The sequence below is a fragment of the Salmo salar genome, chromosome ssa05 (genome assembly GCF_905237065.1).
Source record: "Salmo salar chromosome ssa05, Ssal_v3.1, whole genome shotgun sequence".
Lineage (NCBI taxonomy): Eukaryota > Metazoa > Chordata > Actinopteri > Salmoniformes > Salmonidae > Salmo > Salmo salar.
Window position 1 is genome coordinate 42096040 of NC_059446.1, and position 22430 is coordinate 42118469.

The window sequence follows — 22430 nt, forward strand, 5'->3', positions numbered from 1 at the left end:
CATACAGTCCTTCCTATTGTGCTATTGAAGTTCTGTGCCATTACATAGTTATAGCTCCTTTATATCATCCATTCCATACTTTGTTCTATTCAGTGCACTCTGCATTAGAGAACCATCCCCATGTTCATCTTCCTCAGTGTGTCTAAATAAAGTTCCTGTGTGTGTTAACTCTTGGGCTGCTTCATTCCCCTCTAACCGGGGCGGTGTCAGTGGGTCACAAACCAGTAGAATACGCAGAGCCGGGTCGCTCTTTGTCAACCAGTGAAGGCTCCAGCAAACACAGCGAAGGATGGTCACCAGCAAAAACACAGCGAAGGCTGGTGACCACTGACCAAGGTGACCAGCCTTTACTGGTTTATGATGTTTTATTTCAGCAGGGAAACACAAGGCAGGAAGTCCAGCACCAAGCAGCCAAATCATTCCGCTCTGTAGTCTTTACTCTAGCTAAACACACACACAATTACTCCTCAATGATTAAGCCATGCTTATTAATCTAAACCAGCAGTCTTTCAGAGGGCTCTGTGGAAGGGGGATGGTGTGTGAAGGTGGTTGAGCTGTTAATTGAATCACAGGGAGGGATCCATGCAGGGGCTGGAGCTGGGTGGATACATGAGGAAAGGGTCTCCACACAACCTGTGTGTATGTAGGATTATGTTGCGACGTGAAGACATGAGGTCTTAGCAGCTTCTCATTGGCCAAGCCTGTGGGACGAGGAGGTGAGGACAAAGGCTATTTTTTTCACACTCAGATGCAAAGATTGGAATGGAATTGCCACAGCAGACAGATAGTGATGGTTTTTGAAACCCCGGACTGCAGCGTAGCAATAACAATCATCAGCTGGCTGGGAGAGACTGGAAAATCAAGCTCGGTGACACCGTATACAGTGGCTTGCGAAAGTATTCACCCCCTTTGGTATTTTTCCTATTTTGTTGTCTTACAACCTGGAATTAAAATGGATTTTTGGGGGGGTGTGTATCATTTGAGTTACATAACATGCCTACCACTTTGAAGATGCAAAATATTTTTTATTTAGAAACAAACAAGAAATAAGACAAAAAACGGAAAACTTGTGTGCATAACTATTCACGCCCCCCAAAGTCAATACTTTGTAGAGCCACCTTTTGCAGCAATTACAGTTGCAAGTCTCTTGGGGTATGTCTCTAAGCTTGGCACATCTACCCACTGGGATTTTTGCCCATTCTTCAAGGCAAAACTGCTCCATCTCCTTCAAGTTGGATGGGTTCCACTGGTGTACAGCAATCTTTAAGTCATACCACAGATTCTCAATTGGATTGACTAGGCCATTCCAAGACATTTACATGTTTCCCCTTAAACCACTCGAGTGTTGCTTTAGCAGTATGCTTAGGGTCATTGTCCTGCTGGAAGGTTAACCTCCGTCCCAGTCTCAAATCTCTGGAAGACTGAAACAGGTTTCTCTCAAGAATTTCCCTGTATTTAGCGCCATCCATCATTCCTTCAATTCTGACCAGTTTCCCAGTCCCTGCCGATGAAAAACATCCCCACAGTATGATGCTGCCACCACCATGCTTCACTCTGAGGATGGTGTTCTCAGGGAGATGAGAGGTGTTGGGTTTGTGCCAGACATAGCATTTTCCTTGATGGACAAAAACCTACATCTCATCTGACCAGAGTACCTTCTTCATATGTTTGGGGAGTCTTCCACATGCCTTTTGGCGAACACCAAACGTGTTTGTTTATTTTTTTCTTTAAGCAATGGCTTTTTTCTGGCCACTCTTCCGTAAAGTCCAGCTCTTTGGAGTGTACGGCTTAAAGTGGTCCTACGGACAGATACTCCAATCTCTACTGTGGAACTTTGCAGCTCCTTCAGGGTTATCTTTGGTCTCTTTGTTGCCTCTCTGATTAATTTCCTCCTTGCCTGGTCTGTAAGTTTTGGTGGGCGGCCCTATCTTGGCAGGTTTGTTGTGGTGCCATATTCTTTCAATTTTTTAATAATGGATTTAATGGTGCTCCGTGGGATGGTCAAAGTTTCTGATATTTTTTTATAACCCAACCCTGATCTGTACTTCTCTACAACTTTGTCCCTGATCTGTTTTGAGAGCTTCTTGGTCTTCATAGTGCCACTTGCTTGGTGGTGCCCCTTGCTTAGCGGTGTTGCAGACTCTGGGGCCTTTCAGAACAGGCGTATAGATACACTGAGATCATGGGGCAGATCACGTGACACTTAAATAAAGTCCACCTGTGTGCAATCTAGCTAATTATGTGACTTCTGAAGGTAATTGGTTGCACCAGATCTTATTTAGGGGCTTCATAGCAAAGGATGTGAATCCATATGAACCCACCACTTTTCAGTCTTACATTTCTTTTTTAAACAAGTTACTTTTTCATTTCACTTCACCAATTTGGACTATTTTGTGTATGTCCATTACATGAAATCCAAATAAATATCAATTTAAATTACAGGTTGTAATGCAACAAAATAGGAAAAACGTCAAGGGGTGAATGATTTTTGCAAGGCAATGTAAAGACCACCAAACCAAACTTTCTTCCAAAGCTTCCAACAAATCACCATTACCTCAAAATGAATTTAGTCAATAAGCCACACTACCAACTTCATAACTACAATGGTTTAACTTTGAAGTCCGCCTCCAAATCCTATTCAGACACGCTAATGTGCAGTATGTGTCCATAGAGATTGTGTACAGTGCCACAGTTATTCACACAAGCTGCATTTAAAGGTTGCTAACCAATTAAAGGGTCATTGTATGTGTTGTGACATGACGGTGATGAGATTGAGGAGAAGTAGCTAGCTAGTGCAACAGTGAATAGAGGGCAGTGCCCTATGTGAACACTAATGACAGAATCTTTATTAAATGGCCATAACGGTGCCCTCTCCCCAAAGACATATTACCACATTCCTTTTACGGCCACAGAGGCAGAGAGAAGATCCGTAAATGACAGCTTTAAGGAACTGTTGGATTGGGGTGAATCGAGCAGAGGAAGGTCAAAGATTTACCTGCCACGTGAGGCGTGAGCGAAGGGGCGTCTTCCACTGCATTATTGACACGGTATCAGACCCAGGGCTGGAGCATGAGGGAGAACACGAGCCAACTTCACGTGGCCTTGATCGCAGGTGCCAAATACAGAGGCTGTTTCCACAGTGTGGACATGCTATAGGTCTTTTGGTAGGGCCCTGTGTTTAGGAGAATCATGTCAGATGACCTTGTTTTTAACATTTATTGAAAAGCTTTTTCAAACTGTCCACTTTTCTTTTTATGTCAGATGGTCCTGCACAATACTCAGACAATTGCTTTCATTTTTGGTGTAATTCTCATTTCTGGAAAAGGTTCAAATGAAAAAAAGGTTCAAATCTAGGTCATGTGACATGATAGTCCAAAACACAGGGCCCTCCCTACTTATAGGATATCTACTACAGATATCACATTGGTATTCAGAGCACGCCCTATTGGCTGAGCTCAGGCTTCCCAGATGTATGTTCGAAGGATCCAATGTGTCATACAAGAAAATCCATTCCCTGCGTCTTATCTTCCCTGTATGTCCCCCCCCCATACAGAGCAATGCACAGGTTTCTCGTCATTCCCACCTCAAGAAAAATGTTACCGTACACGGGCAGAATAATGCAAGTGACTAAAAACAGGGCAAGACACAGAATCACATCTCACATGGGGGGGGGGGGGTTTAATACATGTTTAATGTTAAACACATTTGCAAAATAACACCACAAGTACAACTGCAAAACTTAACAGTTAGTTCCTACACTAGCAACATAGCACTCCATTCGGCGGTAGCTGCAGTCCACACTGTACAATACAGCAACAAGAGTACATGAGATGATTGACAGTTTAAAGAGCGAGATGAAAATATTAGTACCACATCTATTTCAATAAAAATACATTCAATAGCTTGACACAGCAGCGGCTAAACTTAGAAATTCAGTCCAGCTGAAAGAAGTTTGCACTCCTCGTGTTATAATGTGCGACAACCTATAAGCTAAGTGTCATGTAAGTGTTATAAAGTGCCTTATCGGTTTGCCAGAAGGGGGCATGGCACATAGTCTGTCCCAGTGCCAGATGGTGGGGGGGGGATGAGCTCCTCTTTCACGTCGAACATAAACACCCCCTTCCCTCCCTTCTTCCCCCCCTCATGGCTCTGCGTTTCACGCCCACTAAACTATAGCAAGCTCCAAGTCCTGCGCCCTCGTGATCACGGTTGACATCCCTGACATTCGAGGCCAGCACTGTTTACAAGAGAGAGGGCGGCGCTTACGTATGGACCGCACGGTTGCCTGTTTCAAAACACAGTCAGGGTCGTCACATAATTGGGCTGGGAGAGGTGGTGCCCTGTCCTCTCTACTGAAAAACAAAGCAGACCTTGAGCGGCCGCCCGCCCACCATGCGAGCCAGTAGCCAGCCCACCATGCGAGCCAGTAGCCAGCCCACCATGCGAGCCAGTAGCCAGCCCATGACTGTACGTCAAAGGGTTCAAACAGAAACAAAAGAAAAGCGGAGCGTCTCGACGCCACATTTCGCGTATAGTGAACGAGAGAAAAAAAGACGAAGCAATGGCATAATTTCAGGAAAATTAAGAAGGGAGGGGGATTGTCCCGAGACTGTAGGTTCCAGCGGAGTGTCTACGAACTCTGCGTTAGAACAGTCTATGATCAACGCAGTCCCCCTCCAGCTAGAATCCACAGAGGCCCCAACGCAGCCTCTCGCTCTACCCCAATCATTCCTTGCCCTCACCCCCACCCATGCTCCTCCCTCAGTCTGAATGGGCCCCAGGACCCAAAAGGAATGGGCCTCAAAGGACCGTCCAGTCTATTTTGTACTAAGGGGCCAATGTGATTTACACCAAGGGAAAGGGCACTGCCCTATACAGCACAGTTGAGATCAACATGTAAACAATCCTAGAATACTCTTTGGTTACAAATAATGTTTGGCCAATTAAAAGTATCCAGTTATAGAACATCAAAGCAATTCCTTTATGAAGGCCACATAAGTAGCCCTGTTCGAGACAGGCTCCTGTCCTATTGGCCGTTCTATCTCCTGTTTCTGGAGCGTGAGGCAGCTTGAGGTACAAATACACTCCCCGGACAGGACGCTAGTCTATTGCAGGCCACATAACTTCCTTCAAATGGAAAGGGTGTATAGAATTCAGTTTCAAGTCAGTGTGTGGGAAAACTATGAATGGAATGATATCCAGTTGAAGGGAAACGAGAGTTGTATCTCATGTCAGTGTCAGCGCATTCGGAAAGTATTCAGACTCCTTGTCTTTTCCCACATTGTTGCATTAAAGCCTTATTCTGAAATTATTCATTTTAGTTCCCCCCCCTCATCAATCTACACGCAAAAATGCAATCCATTTTAGAATAAGGCTGTAATGTAATAAAATGTGGAAAAAGTCAAGGGGTCTGAATACTTTCCGAATGCACTGTATATCTGTATGTCTTATTCAAAGAAGGGCTGGAAGCATGAAGGAGAAAGCAGAAAAACAGCCGATGTCCTGGAATTAGGAACAGCCAAGTCAATCCTCCTGACGACAAGGAGATCTGTTAAGCTTGACTGCCGTGGCTCATTCACACGCTCTCACTGACACACATGGCGATTGGGCCATGTCAGTGGCTCTCTCCCCAGCTCCCCAACTGGAGCCTCAGGAGAATTTTGCTGCATGGCTGCAGAGTGTCACACGCATCCCTGCCTTGCCGTACCCTGCACCATCCACGCCTCAGTCTCACCACTATCTTCTAAACCCCCAGTCATTAGCTACAAGCCATGGGAAAATGTCCCATTCTAGTCCAGCAGCAGAGGGGATGAACCATTGTTAAAACTAAATTGGTTTTGCCAGAGACAGGGCCTTAAAGAGCCTGCTGACAGGGCCTTAAAGAAGCCAAGCTAAGGCATCAGGGGCGGTGCCAAATGGTTACCAAATACAGCCCTGGCTTAAAACAACCAGGACAAGCCCACTGCTGCTATTTCTGTGGCCAGCCCAGTGCGGCTTTGACGGATCAGCCCCCATTACACACTGCGCTTCAACACTTCCTCACAAGTCAGGGGAGGTGGCGGAGGGAGAGACTCAGGAAAAATATCCCCCGGCACCCAGATGCAGATGCTCTTTCCCTTGACTGCCACAGTGACCCTCTAAAAATGGACAATAATTTCAGCCCAGCACGTAAATCTGAGGCTGTAGCCAGATAAGCAGACAGTGTTACAGTGGAGCAGCTGATCCACACTGACTGGAGCCTGAGGCTGACAGAAACATGGACGCCTCGTCTCAGCCCTGCCTGCAAAGCACTGGATTACCCTCATAGTCAGGAGCCCAATTCTCAAAGACAGAAACAACAACCAACTTAATTGTTGTCTGTATACTCCCCTATAGATTTTAAGCCAAGAGCGGCCCTGGAGCCATGCAGGGAGGTAGTATAACAGTCGCTGTTATGGGATTTACCACCCAGAGGAGGAAGGAAGGGAAAAACAACTTGTTTCCACAGTAGCCAGCAGGGGGAGGCCAAGGGTCCAACAGGGGATCCTATAACGACAGTAGTCTATTTATAGAACCATTGAATGAGAGAGTGTATTTTTAGAGCTACGTAGGGTTCTGTCATGCTAGGGATAGCGGTAGCTGCAGGGAGTCACTGCATCAAATCCCTGTTGACAACCCGTCCTTAGCATCAAGGTGACAACCACAAATGCGGAATACGCCACACATACGTTTAGATGTCATATGGAGGACAGCACACGCCTCACAGTAGCATTGTTTGGTTAAGTGCAACCCTAAAAGCCCTGACGTCCGTTTACACTTGATTACCCTCCATTCTGGTGCTCTCTTAGTGAAAGCTATGTTATAATAGCTTTCTCAAAAATGGGTCACCATCTATGTGGCCTTTCCTTAAAAATACATCTAAAATTCAGAAACTGCACCATCTTAGAGCCGCATACAAATCCTGTTCTGAGCCAACATGGTAAAATGGAGGTGAATATCTGAAAAGCTGTATACCCAGCTTGAATTGTGTATTATCCAGGCCACACAGACTATTCTGCAGCAATCAGCATAACAATGACACGGCTGCACCAACAGAGCAGAGCTGTGCTCCCTTTCAAACGGTTTTTGGCTATACTGAGTCATTTCATCTTCCATGGCTCATTTCATCAGAACACATGAAAGCCTGATGTGCAGCCCTGCTAGGGGTAAATAAATAGAATAAATAAAATAAAAACATGGCATAGGATTATCCCTGACAGTAGACTTACTGAGCAAACACATTCTCATTAGATAATATTATGAAGCAGATAGTGACAGTCAAATTAATTATATATGACAACACTGTTAAGATATGAACATGTTTAGATTGTGCAACATCCACCAGAAGCTTAACATCAATACTGACTGAGGTAATAATAAAATGATAAAGCTAAAGCCGACAAAAGCCATCTGTTCGGTGAGAGTTGGTGAGGTACGCCCCCTTGTGGCCAGCTCAGAGAAGACACAGAGTTCTGCCTCCGTCTAGACAGCCCAGATACAGCAGCAGCAGCATGTAACGTCTTGTCTTCTCACTCTGCTCTGACATTTGGACCAATGAGAAGGCGCCGCTAGCACGCCAAGTACTTTGCTATTAAAGCCATAACAACCGAATGATGCAATTGCTTTAATAACAGATGTTTGCTGCCATTTGACATCTAGAATCAAACTAGCTACGCTTTATCCATTTGAACAGGACTTCTATTATCCACTCTCCCCCTCTTCTTATTTGATCATGCAATCTAGCATTAATGTTTTAGTATGCCGACCTCATTTCTTCTTAGAAATCATAAAACTATTTTGCCTGAGCATAAATTGCATTGCTGTCAATGTCAGTGGCAGATTCACCGTTGACGGTGCAAGTGGTACATCACATAAACGGAGTCAGGGGTTTGTACATATGTCCATCAGTTTAACAGCCAGCACCAGTTGAGAGAGAGAGAGAGAGAGAGAGGGAGAGAGAGATCCGCTCAGTGGAGAAGCTTTGTCAGGTAAGTAAAATATTCACAAGAACCAATTCCCTTGCCACAGACTGCCTGCTCTCCTTCATCCATGATGTTGTGCTGAGGCATTGCTACCTGCTTGCCAGTCATTCTCTGTAGGAGAAAGCAGCATTTCACCCCTGGTTCCTGGTGATGGAAGCGGCCTCCCACTTACATGCTTCTAAGAAGTGCTGCAGTCGAGGGCTTGGAGCACTCCACATGCAAATGCCTGGTGCACCACTTCACACATACCTGTCATCCAATCCATCACACACACACCCATCTCTTTCTCTCCCTCCTGTAGATGTAGGCTTCAGTGAGAGTGCTTCTCCTGCTGAGCAGAGGTGCGTGGGCAGCGATGGTTGAGTGGCGTCTAGCACGGACTGGCTGGTTGCCCGGGGCAACCCTAGTGGTAGGGGGTGGTGGGCGACGTAGATGTAGGCACCACTGCCAGGTAGTTGGAGGGCACATACCCCCTCTGTTCCCGCACCTCCACCAGGCTCCAGTCACGGCTACCCCTCTTGTCGTGGGGTTCCAGGACTCTGATTGGTTCCCCCGCCCTCAGAGAGACCTCGTGACTGCTCCTCGCCGTGAAGTCGTAGCCTGCAAACACCTGCAACGATACCGCGGTGGGCAGACAGAGCAAACAAGGCTTTATTATCGAGCATGGTGGTCTAACAGAGATTGATGTCCTAGCAGCCTAGCAGGGCTAATTGCTGTTTTTAGCCTGGTGGTCTGGCCAACGCCATTAGTAAACACGGCTCTTCTCTGAACAACATGACTCTAGAAAGTTGGCCATCAGCAGGGCATGTAAGTGCAGTTTATGGCTCCGCTATGAGGCCTGTGATGGTAGTGGACTTATAATCACCATCAGTCTCATCTGCTCACAACGGCACAGAAATTAGACTCAAAATGGACCACCCAAGTTGAAGAATTCAAGCCTTAGGGGATTGTCACCTGCCTATGATTAGTGATCATACGTCCAGCGGTACATGATGATGGCTATAAGGGTATGATAAATGCCTCCCAAAAGGTAATGAGGAGAATCACTCACTTTTACAACTTGTGAGATTTCTTTCCTTCTTAATGCATTTGAGCCAGTTGTGTTGTGACAAGGTAGGGGTGGTATACAGAAGATAGCCCTATTTGGTAAAAGACCAAGTCCATTTATGGCAAGAACAGCTCAAATGAGCAAAGAAAAATGACAGTCCATCATTACTTTAAGACATGAAGGTCAGTCAATCCGGAACATTTCAAGAACTTTGAAAGTTTCTTCAAGTTCAGTCGCAAAAACCATCAAGTGCTATGATGAAACTGGCTCTCATGAGGACCGCCACAGGAAAGGAAGACCCAGAGTTACCTCTGCTGCAGAGGACACGTTCATTAGTTACCAGCCTCAGAAATTGCAGCCCAAATAAATGCTTCACAGAGTTCAAGTAACCATGTATACACCAATGTATGCTGATGTTTGAAGAGCTAAAACAAATCAATTAATAAAACTCAGAAGAGGGTTTGGGGGCACTCTGCGTATCAACACTGCTGACAAGGGTAAGCAGCCAATTTGGAGTTTTCCACCAAAACCCTCACACACATCTTATAGGATTTGATTGATGGGATGCTGTTCCCCCCCCAATTGCATACACCCATCATCCATTTCCCTAACACACAAAGCAGAGCAGGTAATCAGATGTGCTTTAACAACCTGCCACTCAGAAACCACCCACCCCTCACGCTGCTCTGGCCCTCGTGTCACTCACTCGTGTGAAGTTGCCCCTAGACGCTAATCTTGGCTCAGATTAGCATTTTCTTCCCCACTAATGGTTAAGGGATAGTTCACCCAAATTGCACAATTACATTGGTTTCCTTAGCCTGTAAGAAGTCTCTGGACAAGGTATGACATCAATCCATGCTTTGTTTCTTTGCTAATGTTTCCACATGCTAACACTATTTTAGCATTTGTTCGTGCCACAAATGCCATTCAAGTCACGGGAGTCCATTTTTCACATATTATGTCCAAATCATCCGAAAGTATCTCACGTTGATTGTGAAGCTCAACAAAATCATTTCAAATAAAAAATATAAAAAACTGTCACATGCACCGAATACAAATGTAGACTTTACCGTGAAATTCTTACTTACAAGCCCTTAACCAACAGTGCAGTTCAAGAAGAGTTAAGAAAATATGTACCAAGTAGACTAAAATAAAAAGTAACAATAAAAATGAACACAATAAGAATAACAAGGCTATATACAGGGGGCACCGGTACCGAGTCAGTGTGCAGGGTTACAGGTTAGTTGAGGTAATTTGTACATGTAGGTGGAGGGAGGGTGACTATGCATAGATAATAAACAGCGAGTAGCAGCAGTGTACAAAAGGGAGGGTCAATGTAAATTGTCTGGTTGCGATATTATTAATTGTTCAACAGTCTTATGGCTGGGGGGGGGGGTAGAAGCTGTTGAGGAGCCTTTTGGTCCTAGACTTGGCGCTCTGGTACCGCTTGCCGTGCGGTAGCAGAGAAAATAGTCTATATCTTGGGTGACTGGAGTCTCTGACCATTTCATGGGCTTTCCTCTGACACCACCTATTATATAAGTCCTGGATGGCAGGAAGCTTGGCCCCAGTGATGTACTGGGCCGTACGCACTACCCTCTGTAGCGCCTTACGGTCAGATGCCGAGCAGTTGCCATACCAGGCAGTGTTGCAACCAGTCAGGATGCTCTCGATGGTGCAGCTGTAAAACCTTTTGAGGATCTGGGGACCCATGCCAAATCTTTTCAGTCTCCTGAGGGGGGAAAAGGATTTTGAAACTTGAAACTCTCGACCTGCTCCACTACAGCCCCATCGATGTCAATGGGGGCCTGCTCGGCCCACCTTTTCTTGTAGTCAACGATCAGCTCCTTTGTCTTGCCCACATTGAGGGAGAGGTTGTTGTCCTGGCACCACACTGCCAGTTCTCTGGGGAGGGGAGTAAGTACTCACCCCTGAGGGACCGCAGTGCTAAGGATCAGCGTGGCAGAAGTGTTGTTGCCTACTCTTACAACCTGGGGGCGGCCCGTCAGGAAGTCCAGGATCCAGTTGCAGAGGGAGTCCTTAGCTTAGTGATGAGCTTCGTGGGCATTATGGTGTTGAACGCCGAGTTGTAGTCAATGAACAGCATTCTCACATAGGTGTTCCTTTTGTCCAGGTGAGAAAGGGCAGCGTGGAGTGTAATTGAGATTGCATCATCTGTGGATCTGTTGGAGCGGTATGCGAATTGGAGTGTGTCTAGGGTGTCCGGGAGGATGCTGTTGATGTGAGCCATGACCAGCCTTTCAAAGCATTTCATGGCTACAGACGTGAGTGCTACGGGTCGGTAATCATTTAGGCAGGTTACCTTAGTGTTCTTGGGCACAGGGACTATTGTGGTCTGCTTGAAACATGTATTACAGACTCAGTCAGGGAGAGGTTGAAAATGTCAGTGAAGACACTTTTTTTTTTATTTCACCTTTATTTAACAAGGTAGGCCAGTTGAGAACAAGTTCTCATTTACAACTGCGACCTGGCCAAGATAAAGCAAAGCAGTGCGACAAAAAGAACAGAGATACACATAGGATAAACAAAAGTACAGTCAATAACACAATAGAAAAATCTATATACAGTGTGTGCAAATGGAGTAAGGAGGTAAGGCAATAAATAGGCCATAGATGCAAAGTAATTACAATTTAACAATTAACACTGGAGTGATAGATGTGCAGATGAGGATGTGCAAGTAGAAATACTGGTGTGCAAAAGGGCAATAAAGTAAAAAAACAATATGGGGATGAGGTAGGTAGTTGGGTGGGATATTCACAGATGGGCTATGTACAGCTGCAGCGATCGGTAAGCTGTTCAGATAGCTGATGCTTAAAGTTAGTGAGGGAGATGTGTCTCCAACTTCAGCGATTCTTACAATTCATTCCAGTCATTGGCAGCAGAGAACTGGAAGGAAAGGTAGCCAAAGTGGGTGTTAGCTTTGGGGATGACCAGTGAGATATACCTGCTGGAGCGCGTGCTACATCTGGGTGTAGTTATGGTGACCAGTGAGCTGAGATAAGGCAGAGCTTTACCTAGCAAAGACTTATAGAAGGTCTGGAGACGAATATGTAGCGAGGGCCAGCCGACGAGAGCATACAGGTTGCAGTGGTATATGGGGCTTTGGTTACAAAACGGATGGCACTGTGATAGACTGCATCCAATTTGCTGAGTAGAGTGTTGGAGGCTATTTTCTAAATGACATCGCCAAAGTCAAGGATCGGTAGGATAGTCAGTTTACGAGTGCATGTTTGGCAGCATGAGGAAAGGAGGCTTTGTTGAGAATTAGGAAGCCGATTCTAGATTTACATTTTGGATTGGAGATGCTTAACATGAGTCTGAAAGGAGAGTTAACAGTCTAGCCATACAACTAGGTATTTATAGTTGTCCACATATTCTAAGTCAGAACCGTCCAGAGTAGTGATGCTAGTTGGGTGGGTGGGTAGCGATCGGTTGAAGAGCATGCATTTAGTTTTACTAGCATTTAAGAGTAGTTGGAGGCCACGGAAAGACTTGGTTTGTTAAGCATCCAAAGAAGGACCAGATGTATACAGAATGGTGTTGTCTGCGTAGAGGTGGATCGAGGAATCACCCTCAGCAAGAGCAACATCATTGATATATACAGAGAAAAGAGTTGGCCTGAGAATTGAACCCTGTGGTAACCCCCATAGAGACTGCCAGAGGTCCGGACAACAGGCCCTCCGATTTGACACACTGAACTCTGAGAAGTAGTTGGTGAACCAGGCGAGGCAATCATTTGAGAAACCAAGGCTGTTGACTCTGCCGATAAGAATACGGTGATTGAGAGTCGAAAGCCTTGGCCAGGTCGATGAAGGTGGCTGCACAGTACTGTCTTTTAGCGATGGTGGTTATGATATCGTTTAGTACCTTGAGCGTGGCTGAGGTGCACCCGTGACCAGCTCGGAAACTGGATTGCACAGCGGAGAATGTACGGTGGGATTCGAAATGGTCAGTGATCTGTTTTGTTAACTTGGCTTTCAAAGACTTTAGAAAGGCAGGGCAGGAAGGATGGATATAGGTCTGTAACAGTTTGGGTCTAGAGTGTCTCCCCCTTTGAAGAGGGGGATGACCGCGGCAGCTTTCCAATCTTTAGGAATCTCGGATAATACGAAAGAGGTTGAACAGACTAGTAATAGGGGTTGCAACAATGGCGGCGGATAATTTTAGAAAGAGACGGTCCAGATTGTCTAGCCCAGCTGATTTGTACGGGTCCAGGTTTTGCAGCTCTTTCAGAACATCTGCTGTCTGGATTTGGGTGAAGGAGAAGCTGGGGAGGCTTGGGCAAGTAGCTGTTGGGGATGCGGCCCTGTTGGCCGGGGTAGCCAGGAGGAAAGCATGGCCAGGAGTTAGAGAAATGCTTATTGAAATTCTCGATTATCGTGGATTTAAAAAAATAAATAAAAAACGCTGGTGACAGTGTTTCCTAGCCTCAGTGCAGTGGGCAGCTGGGAGGAGGTGCTCTTATTCTCCATGGACTTTAGTGTCCCAGAACTTTTTGGAGTTAGAGCTACCGGATGCAAATTTCTGTTTGAAAAAGCTAGCCTTTGCTTTCCTAACTGACTGTGTGTACTGGTTCCTGACTTCCCTGAAAAGTTGCATATCCCGGGGACTATTCGATGCTAGTGCAGTACGCCACAGGATGTTTTTGTGCTGGTCGAGGGCAGTCAGGTCTGGAGTGAACCAAGGGCTATATCTGTTCTTAGTTCCACATTTTTTTAAAGGGGCATGCTTATTTAAGATGGTGAGGAAATTACTTAAAGAACAACCAGGCATGAGGTCAATACCCTTCCAGGATACCCGGGCCAGGTCGATTAGAAAGGCCTGCTTGCAGAAGTGTTTTAGGGAGCGTTTGACAGTGATGAGGGGTGGTAATTTGACCGCGGACCCATAATGGATGCAGGCAATGAGGCAGTGATAGCTGAGATCCTGATTGAAAACAGCAGAGGTGTATTTGGAGGGCAAGTTGGTCAGGATAATATCTATAAGGGTGCCCATGTTTACAGATTTAGGGTTGTACCTGGTGGGTTCACTTGACAGTTGGTCTGTGCATGCTTTGAGTACACATCCTGGTAATCCGTCTGGCCCAGCGGCTTTGTGAATGTTGACCTGTTTAAAGGTTTTGTTCACGTCGGCTACCGAGGGCTTATCACACTGTCATCCAGAACAGCTGGTGCTCTCGTGTATGCTACAGTGTTGCTTGCCTTGAAGCGAGCATAAATGTCATTTAGCTCATCTGGTAGGCTCGCGTCACTGGGCAGCTCGCGTCTGGGTTTCCCTTTGTAGTCCGTAATAGTTTTCAAGACCTGCCACATCCGACGAGCGTCAGAGCCGGCGTAGTAGGATTCAATCTTAATCCTGTATTGACGCTTTGCTTGTTTGATGATTCGTCTGAGGGCATAGGGGGATTTCTTATAAGCGTCCGGATTAGTCTACCGCTCCTTGAAAGCGGCAGCTCTAGCCATTAGCTAGATGCGGATGTTGCCTGTAATCCATGGCTTCTGGTTGGAATATGTATGTACAGTCACTGTGGGGATGACGTCGTCGATGCACTTATTGATGAAGCCGATGACTGAGGTGATGTACTCCTCAATGCCGTTGGATGAATCCCAGAACATATTGCAGTCTGTGCTAGCGAAACAGTCCTGTAGTGTAGCATCCGCGTCATCTGACCACTTCCGTATTGAGCGAGTCACTGGTACTTCCTGCTTTAGTTTTTTCTTGTAAGCAGGAATCAGGAGGATAGAATTATGGTCAGATTTAGCAAATGGAGGGCGGGGGAGAGCTTTGTATGCATTTTTGTGTGTGGAGTAAAGGTGGTCTAGGATTTTTTTTTTCTCTGGTTGCACATGTGACATGCTGGTAAAAATTAGGTGAAACAGATTTAAGTTTGCCTGCATTAAAGATCCTGCCAGTAGGAGTGCCGCTTCTGGGTGAGCATTTTCTTATGACCTTATAGAGTTGGTTGAGAGCAGTCTTAGTGCCAGCTTCGTTCTGTGGTGGTAAATAGACAGCTGCGAATAATATAGATGAGAACTCTTGGTAGATAGTGTGGTCTACAGCTTATCATAAGGTACTCTACCTCAGGCGAGCAATACCTCGAGACTTCTTTAATATTAGACAAGGCGCACCAGATGTTATTGACAAATAAACACACACACCCCCATCCCTCGTCTTACCAGAGGTAGCGTCTCTGTTCTGCTGGTGCATAGAAAATCCCGCTACCTCTATATTGTCTGTATCGTCGTTCAGCCACGTCTCGGTGAAACACTTAGATGTTTTGAACATGCTAACATTTTAGCATTTGTGGCACAAATCCCATTCAAGTCATTGGACCGATATTAGCATGTGGAAACAGTGCCAGGGGGAAGAAAAACAAAGCATGGATTGCTGTCATCTAGTCTATAGACTGCTTACAGGGTAAGGAAACCAATAAGTCATTTTGTAATTTGGGTGAACTATCCCTTTAAGATTAGGGAGGGGGATACTGATCCTAGATCTGTACCTTGGGAAACTTCACCAGGGAGTGTCACTTACCTGGAAGCAGGGCATGGTCATCGACAGAGTCCTCACGGGCTGGGGTGTATCAGGGGAGAAGGAGTGTCGCCTGACGTCAGGGGTGTAGGAGTGTCGCCTGACCCCTCCAGCACAATCCATGGTAGTGACTGTCAGATGAGGGGATGGGGGAGGGTCCATGGTTACCTGGTGGTAACGCACCAGTTTGGAGGAGGGGACGTATCCTCTTGGACCTGGACACAGGTTGTGTAATAGATGATCATAAAACATGCATTTATCAATTTTATACTGTATTAACATTATAAACCACATATTATCCAATAACTGATGTGATCTATTTGGATAGATAGAATTAAACACTTACAATGAGTACACAGCCAGCAGTAACAGTAAACAACCATTAGATGTCGCCACTAACTGGCGGTGGCTGAACCAGAATTCTAGTTTGGTATTCACTGCTACATTGAAAGAAAACTCAATACATTGACTAACTAAAGGACTGACTTTCCTTTAGAATGTGAAGCAGTGTTTTATTTTAAAGACCATCCCCTCAAGTGAAAAGGTGAGATGTCTTGGAGAGGTCTTACCCCCTGCGTCGACCAGCCAGCGGCGTCTGTCCCCCCGTGTGTCCATCTCACTGATGATGGCCACCAGCGCTCCTCTGTTCAGGCTCAGGTCCAGGTCTCTAGTCCCCACCACATGACCCGTCAGCTGGTAGATCTTGCCTGAGCCGTGCTTGTCTGTCAGGACCTTCAGGCACTTCTGAGACCCAGGGCTGAGAGGCTGGGAGGACACAAATGAACAGAACAGGGTCGTGCTCATTACGCACCAAACAGAAGGGAACTGACTGAAACAGGGAGATCACCTGGATTTAGCCAATAATAAAATGTTGCGTTTTCACTTTCCGTTGCAAAAAGTTCAAACGTTTTGATACGGTGTGCCCTAAATGAACCAATACTGTACGATCAGGAACATAGTTATGCAGCAATCAGGAACATAATTAAGCAACATACAGTAGTTAAACTAATTAGCAGCATCAAATAAAAGTGTATTGGTCGTGTACACAGTTTAGAAGATGTTATAGCGGGTGCAGTGAAATGCTTACGTTACTATCTCCTAACAATGCAGTAAAATGTCAAACAAATACACATATAATCACTCACAAAGAAATCAAGAAATGTCATAACAAATCCAATAGCACTGTAATCCAAATGCAATCAATATACACCTGATGAAGAGATACTACCAATGATATATACAGCAGTAGATGTAGTGTACAAAACATTAGGAACACCTTCCTAATATTCAGTTGCATCCCCTTTGCTCTCAGAATAGCCTCAATTCGTCACAGAATGGACTCTAAAAGGTCTCGAACGTGTTCCACACGAATGCTGGCCCATTTTGTCTCCAATCCTTCCCACAGTTGTGTCAAGTTGGCTGGATGTCTTTTGGGTGGTGGGACCATACTTGATACACACGGGAAACTGTTGAGCGCGAAAAGTACAGCAGCATTGCAGTTCTTGACTCACTCAAACTGGTGTGCCTGGCACCTACTACCATACCCCGTTCAAAAGGCACTTAAATATATTTTCTTGCCCATTCACCTTCTGAAAGGCGCACACACACACACACACACACACACACACACACACACACACACACACACACACACACACACACACACACACACAATTGTCTCAAGGCTTAAAAATCCTTTAACCGGTCTCCTCCCCTTCATCTACACTGATTGAAGTGGATTTAACAAGTGGCATCAATTAGGGATCATAGCTTTCACCTGGTCAGTCTACGTCATGGGTAGGCAACCCTGGTCCTGGATTTTTTTATTTAACCGACCTGAAAGACCAGGTGTGTGGAATTTAGACAATCATTGAACTGATCAATTAGCTCAGTTGGTCAGGTGTTGTGCCCTGTTGGAACAAAATCCTGCAGTACCTGTAGCACTCCAGGAACACGTTTGCCTACCCTCTGGTCTATGTTTTCTACACCCAGCGTGTATTAAGAGTGAGCACTCATTAACACTGGTGTTTGTTCACCTGCTTAGCTTACCCCGGGGTGACTTGTAAGGTTTATGGCTTTACTGCGTCATCTAAGAGCAGCTAATGAAGTGATCCCATTTCTCTCTAGTGCTGTAGAACTGGTGCCTGTAAGCGAGAGCCATCGCCAGCCACAAATGAGCTACACATCCTCACTACTGCTGTCATGTATTCCTGTAGATCTGACAGGCTGAGTCTCATTACTATCATATTGGATCCATCGCGAATGGCACCCTATTTCCGATGTAGTGCACTACTTTTGACCAGGGCTCATCTGTTCTGAGGGCTGCTCACACTGCAGACAGAAAGACATAAAAAGACTGATTTTAATATGGGCTGTGTGAGATGTCTAGATTAGTCTGAGACATGAAACCAGACCCTTTCCCTCTCCTCTTCTCTTGGCTTCTTCACATTCTCATCACTTAAAGTAGTGCGTAGTGGTGTGATGATGATATGAGCCACGCGTTAGCTGGAGTTAAGTTATTACTGCATTATGACTAAGCAAAATGAATGGCGCTTTCTGTTCTAACTGGGGAGGAAAGGTAATGGAATTTCCAGTTTGCAATTTATGCATGTTGAACAGAAAATATAGTTTGTGTTTTGTGAACGTGACATGTTCTAGTGTGTTAGTTTTGACAAATGGCTTATGATTAGTTACAGTACTGTCCCCTCAGGCTGCACACCTTCCTCAGAACCTTCAACAGGTAAACAGGTCATCTCGGTTAACTCAGAACTAAAATATTGCGCAATTTGGTTAGTCGCCCGTCTGTCCACGAGAGATTAGTCAACAGGTAACACCACAACTCTAAGGCTAATATAAATAACCATCCTGAGCCAATTCAGGTTATTCCAAACACATGATGGATTCAGATAATAAGAACATTTACAGTGAATGGGTCTAGTATGAATCATCCTGCTGCTATTTGACAAGTCCTGTGAGGCTGTGGATGTATACACGCACTGTCCCTGGCGATGTTCCCCGGCAACAAGTCACATCACCACCAACCAAACAACAGATTATAGTGCAGCTTCTGTTGGGACTGACCTGGACAATGGGAGCATTGAGTTGGTCCTCCACATTCCGACACAGACTCTCCAGCATCCTCGCACCCTCCAGCACCGAACACTCTGCCCACTCCCAGAATGCATTAGGCTCCAGGGAACTGTGAGGGAGCTGCAAAGAGAGGTCAGACAAAACAAGTTTAGAAAGCTAGTCAAGTTCAACTTCAGCTACATCTCTGGCCTTAGGTATAGTTCTCACTAATCAATCACTGAAAGTGACACAAGAAAACTGCAACAACATGCTTAACAATATCCAGTGAATAAAAATATAAATGCAACAATTTCAAAGATTTTACTGATTTACAGTTCATATAAGGAAATCAGTCAATTTAAATAAATTGGGCCCTAATCTATGGATTTCACGACTGGGAGTACAGATATGCATCACAGATACCTTTAAAAAAAGTAGTGCTGTGGATCAGAAAACCAGTCAATATCTGGTGTGATTACCACTTGCCTCATGCAGAGCGACACATCTCCTTCGCATAGAGTTGATCAGGCTGTTGATTGTGGCCTGGGGAATATTGTCCCACTCCTCTTCAATGGCTGTGCAAAGTTGCTAAATATTGGCGGAAACTGGAACACGCTGTCGTATATGTCGATCCAGAGCATCCCAAACATGCTCAATGGGTGACAAGTCTGGTGAATATGCAGACCATGGAAGAACTGGAACATTTTCAGCTTCCAGGAAATATATACCGATCTGTATGACATGGGGCCTTTCAATGCTGAAACATGAGGTGATGGTGGGGTTTGAATGGCACGACAACGGGCCTCATCACGGTATCTCTGTGCATTTAAATTGCCATCGATAAAATGCAATTGTGTTTGTTGTCCAACGTTGTAGCTTATGCCTTCCAATACCATAACCTCACCGCCACCATGGGGCACTCTGTTGACATCAGCAAACCGCTCGTCCACAAAACGTCATACACTCCATCTGCTTGATACAGTTGAAACTGGGATTCATATGTGAAAAGCACACTTCTCCAACTTGCCAGTGGCCCATTGAAGGTGAGCATTTGCCCACTGAAGTCGGTTACGACGCCGAAGTGTAGTCAGGTTAAGACCCTGGTGAGGACGACGAGCACGCAGATGAGCTTCCCTGAGACGGTTTCTGACAGTTTGTGGAGAAATTCTTCAGTTGTGCAAACCCACAGTTTCATCAGTTGTCCGGGTGGCTGGTCTCAGACGATCCCGCAGGTGAAGAAGCTGGATGTGGAGGTCCTGGGCTGGCGTGGTTACACGTGGTCTGCGGTTGTGAGGCCGGTTGGACGTACTACAAAAATCTCAACAAAAAAAACATTGGAGGCGGCTTATGGTAGAGAAATTTACATTCAATTCTCTGACCACAGTTCTGGTGGACATTCCAGCAGTCAGCATGCCAATCGCACACTCCCTCAAAACTTGAGACATCTGTGGCATTGTGTTGTGTGACAAAACTGCACATTTTAGAGTGCACAAGGAGCACCTGTGCAATGATCATGCTGTTTAATCAGCTTCTTGATATGCCACACCTGTCAGGTGGATGGATTATCTTGGAAAAGGAAAAATGGTCACTAACAGGGATGTAAACAAATTTGTGCACACAATTTGAGAGAAATACGCTTTTTGTGCATATAGAACATTTCTGGGATCATTTATTTCAGCTCATGAAACATGGGATCAACACTTCATATGTTGCGTTTATATTTTTGTTCAGTGTATAAACAACTGACAGCAGATTCACTGGCTGAAATGGTCAATTGCAATGGTCAGCATTGGTCGTCCACAGATACCCTATACTAAAGTCTATCTTGTTACCCCCTCTAAACCCTTCTACAGTGACTGTGGAGTACCTACTACCTACCTGTTGGGCAAAGCCCTGGAAGAGCTGCTCCATGTCTGCAGCCAGATCCTTGTGCAGGCAGCTGAAGGCCCCCAGCATGCCCCAGAGCAGGGTGAGGGCCAGGCCATTGAACTGGGGCAGCTCGTTGAGGAGCAACGTGTTGATGGTCTTATAGGTGTTTGCCACCGCCTGCTCATCGTAGCTCAGACTGGGCTTCTCTTCGAGCAGCTCGTAGTCAAGCAGCTTGTCCAGGCGCTTACGGATCAGGTTACGAGGCCCCGCCAGCAGTTCTCGAAGGGCACAGAGGGGCTTGTGGACCAACGTCCTCATCCTCTTCTCCTGGAAATGGAGTGGGGGATGGGGAGAGAAAGAGGGAAATATTAGGGAATAGAGAGTGGGGGAGGGCGATGGATAGAGGCGTGAGGTCCAGACAGTGCAATCTGAAGCCTGAAGGACATGTGGGAAAGTGAAACACGACCATGGGCGTAATTCAATAAAGATGGTCTGTCCGCCCACCCAACTTATTTTCTGATGCCCATTGTTGTAGCACGCATAACAAAGTGGTACTTTGGCTTGACTCACAAATGTAGGAAGTATCCATTGTCTCAATGCTGTTGTGATTTCCTTGTAGCATATAGCAGGCTTCTCACCGTCCATGTCAAGATCAAACTCCTCCGGTCGACAGCTAAGGAATCTCTGTAATAGAACGGTGGAAGAAAAGATGCCACAAACTATATTTAGACACGGGGAAACGCAAACAGAAAACTGAGGTAGTCGTCAGAAATGCATGGTTTATGACAGGCAGTGGCTGTTTTACAGTGGGGAGGGTCTGCATTCAAATAGGTGCTGCAATGTGAAGGAGGCTGAAAACTTAAACAGATTTTCTTACAACATCTTTACATTTTCAAATGCTCACCACTGAAACATTAGCCAAGTAGTTGTAGTTGTAGTTGACAGCTGGTGAGGAGGATTACTGATCCAACAGTGCTCATTATTTAGTGAGAAGAGGACGCCAAGCTAGAAGTGAATCTAAAGGGATTGGGCACTAATTGTATGTTGAGTGGAAAGCCAGGTGTAAACAAAGTGATTCCAATGCTGTCATGGTGATCTTACTCTGGTCTCCACGGCAAAGGCTCACCTGCAGATGGCTGAGATACGTCTCCACATTTTCATGTAGCACGGCGATACCATTTTCAAGGAGATAGAAAAAGCCCTCCAAGGCATCAAACTCCTCATCAACCAACTGGAATTGAACCGAGGGAAGTTATTAACAGAAAATTCAATACATTTTTTACAGAGATTTAAATAAGAATGTTCTACCATCCATTGCTAAAAAGAGACCCAGAGCTTTCAGTTTGTGACTTGATGAATAATGTCTAAAAAATTTCGCAAGGTAATACTCATAACCACGTGACATGCCACCAGCATAGCACGTGTCATTGTATTAAACTACTCTCTACATACTTTATGTAATAAATGCTCCCCGGAGGTGTGAATCAAGGTTTGAATACAGCGAGACCTTTTAAGAAGTAAACACTGGTCATGTCCTATGTTATCTCACAGCATTTTCCATTCCCTATGTTTAATTATTAACCTAAAGTTGCTGAAGAAAGGGCGTGTAGTTTCATTTTATGGCTGAGTGAACCTAACAACAGGGACAGGTACGGAAAGTGCCTTACCTTTGGTGCAATCCCCGTCTCATGCTTGATGAACTGACTCAGCCTGGCAGTCTTCTTTGCGATGCTGTGGCTGTTCAGCCGATTTATCTTATCTCTTATCGTCAGGGTTTCCGTCTTCTTGTATTTGTCGGCTGTGACGAGAAGACAAGAAATTGTAATATGGGTGTTCAGGAAAAGAAAAAAAAAAGTGAAGGCAATGCCCACAATCTATCAATATCCTTGGTC

At 45.4% G+C, this 22430-nt stretch overlaps 1 protein-coding gene across 2 annotated transcripts in view; it reads right to left on the minus strand.

Annotated features, from left to right (window-relative positions):
• Nucleotides 1–5338: 5338 nt before the first annotated feature.
• The window catches only part of LOC106604931 (rho guanine nucleotide exchange factor 37), a 34526-nt gene continuing 17434 nt past the window's right edge, over nucleotides 5339–22430 (minus strand). For both annotated transcript variants that reach the window (XM_014200074.2, XM_014200075.2), the window contains exons 7-14: nucleotides 22206–22336; nucleotides 21665–21769; nucleotides 21109–21222; nucleotides 20548–20865; nucleotides 18682–18810; nucleotides 16170–16365; nucleotides 15604–15815; nucleotides 5339–8610 (exon numbers count right to left, since the gene is read on the minus strand). In XM_014200074.2, the coding sequence (XP_014055549.1) occupies nucleotides 8404–8610; nucleotides 15604–15815; nucleotides 16170–16365; nucleotides 18682–18810; nucleotides 20548–20865; nucleotides 21109–21222; nucleotides 21665–21769; nucleotides 22206–22336 (1412 nt within the window). In that variant the 3' untranslated portion in view covers nucleotides 5339–8403. The remainder of the gene's footprint in view (nucleotides 8611–15603; nucleotides 15816–16169; nucleotides 16366–18681; nucleotides 18811–20547; nucleotides 20866–21108; nucleotides 21223–21664; nucleotides 21770–22205; nucleotides 22337–22430) is intronic.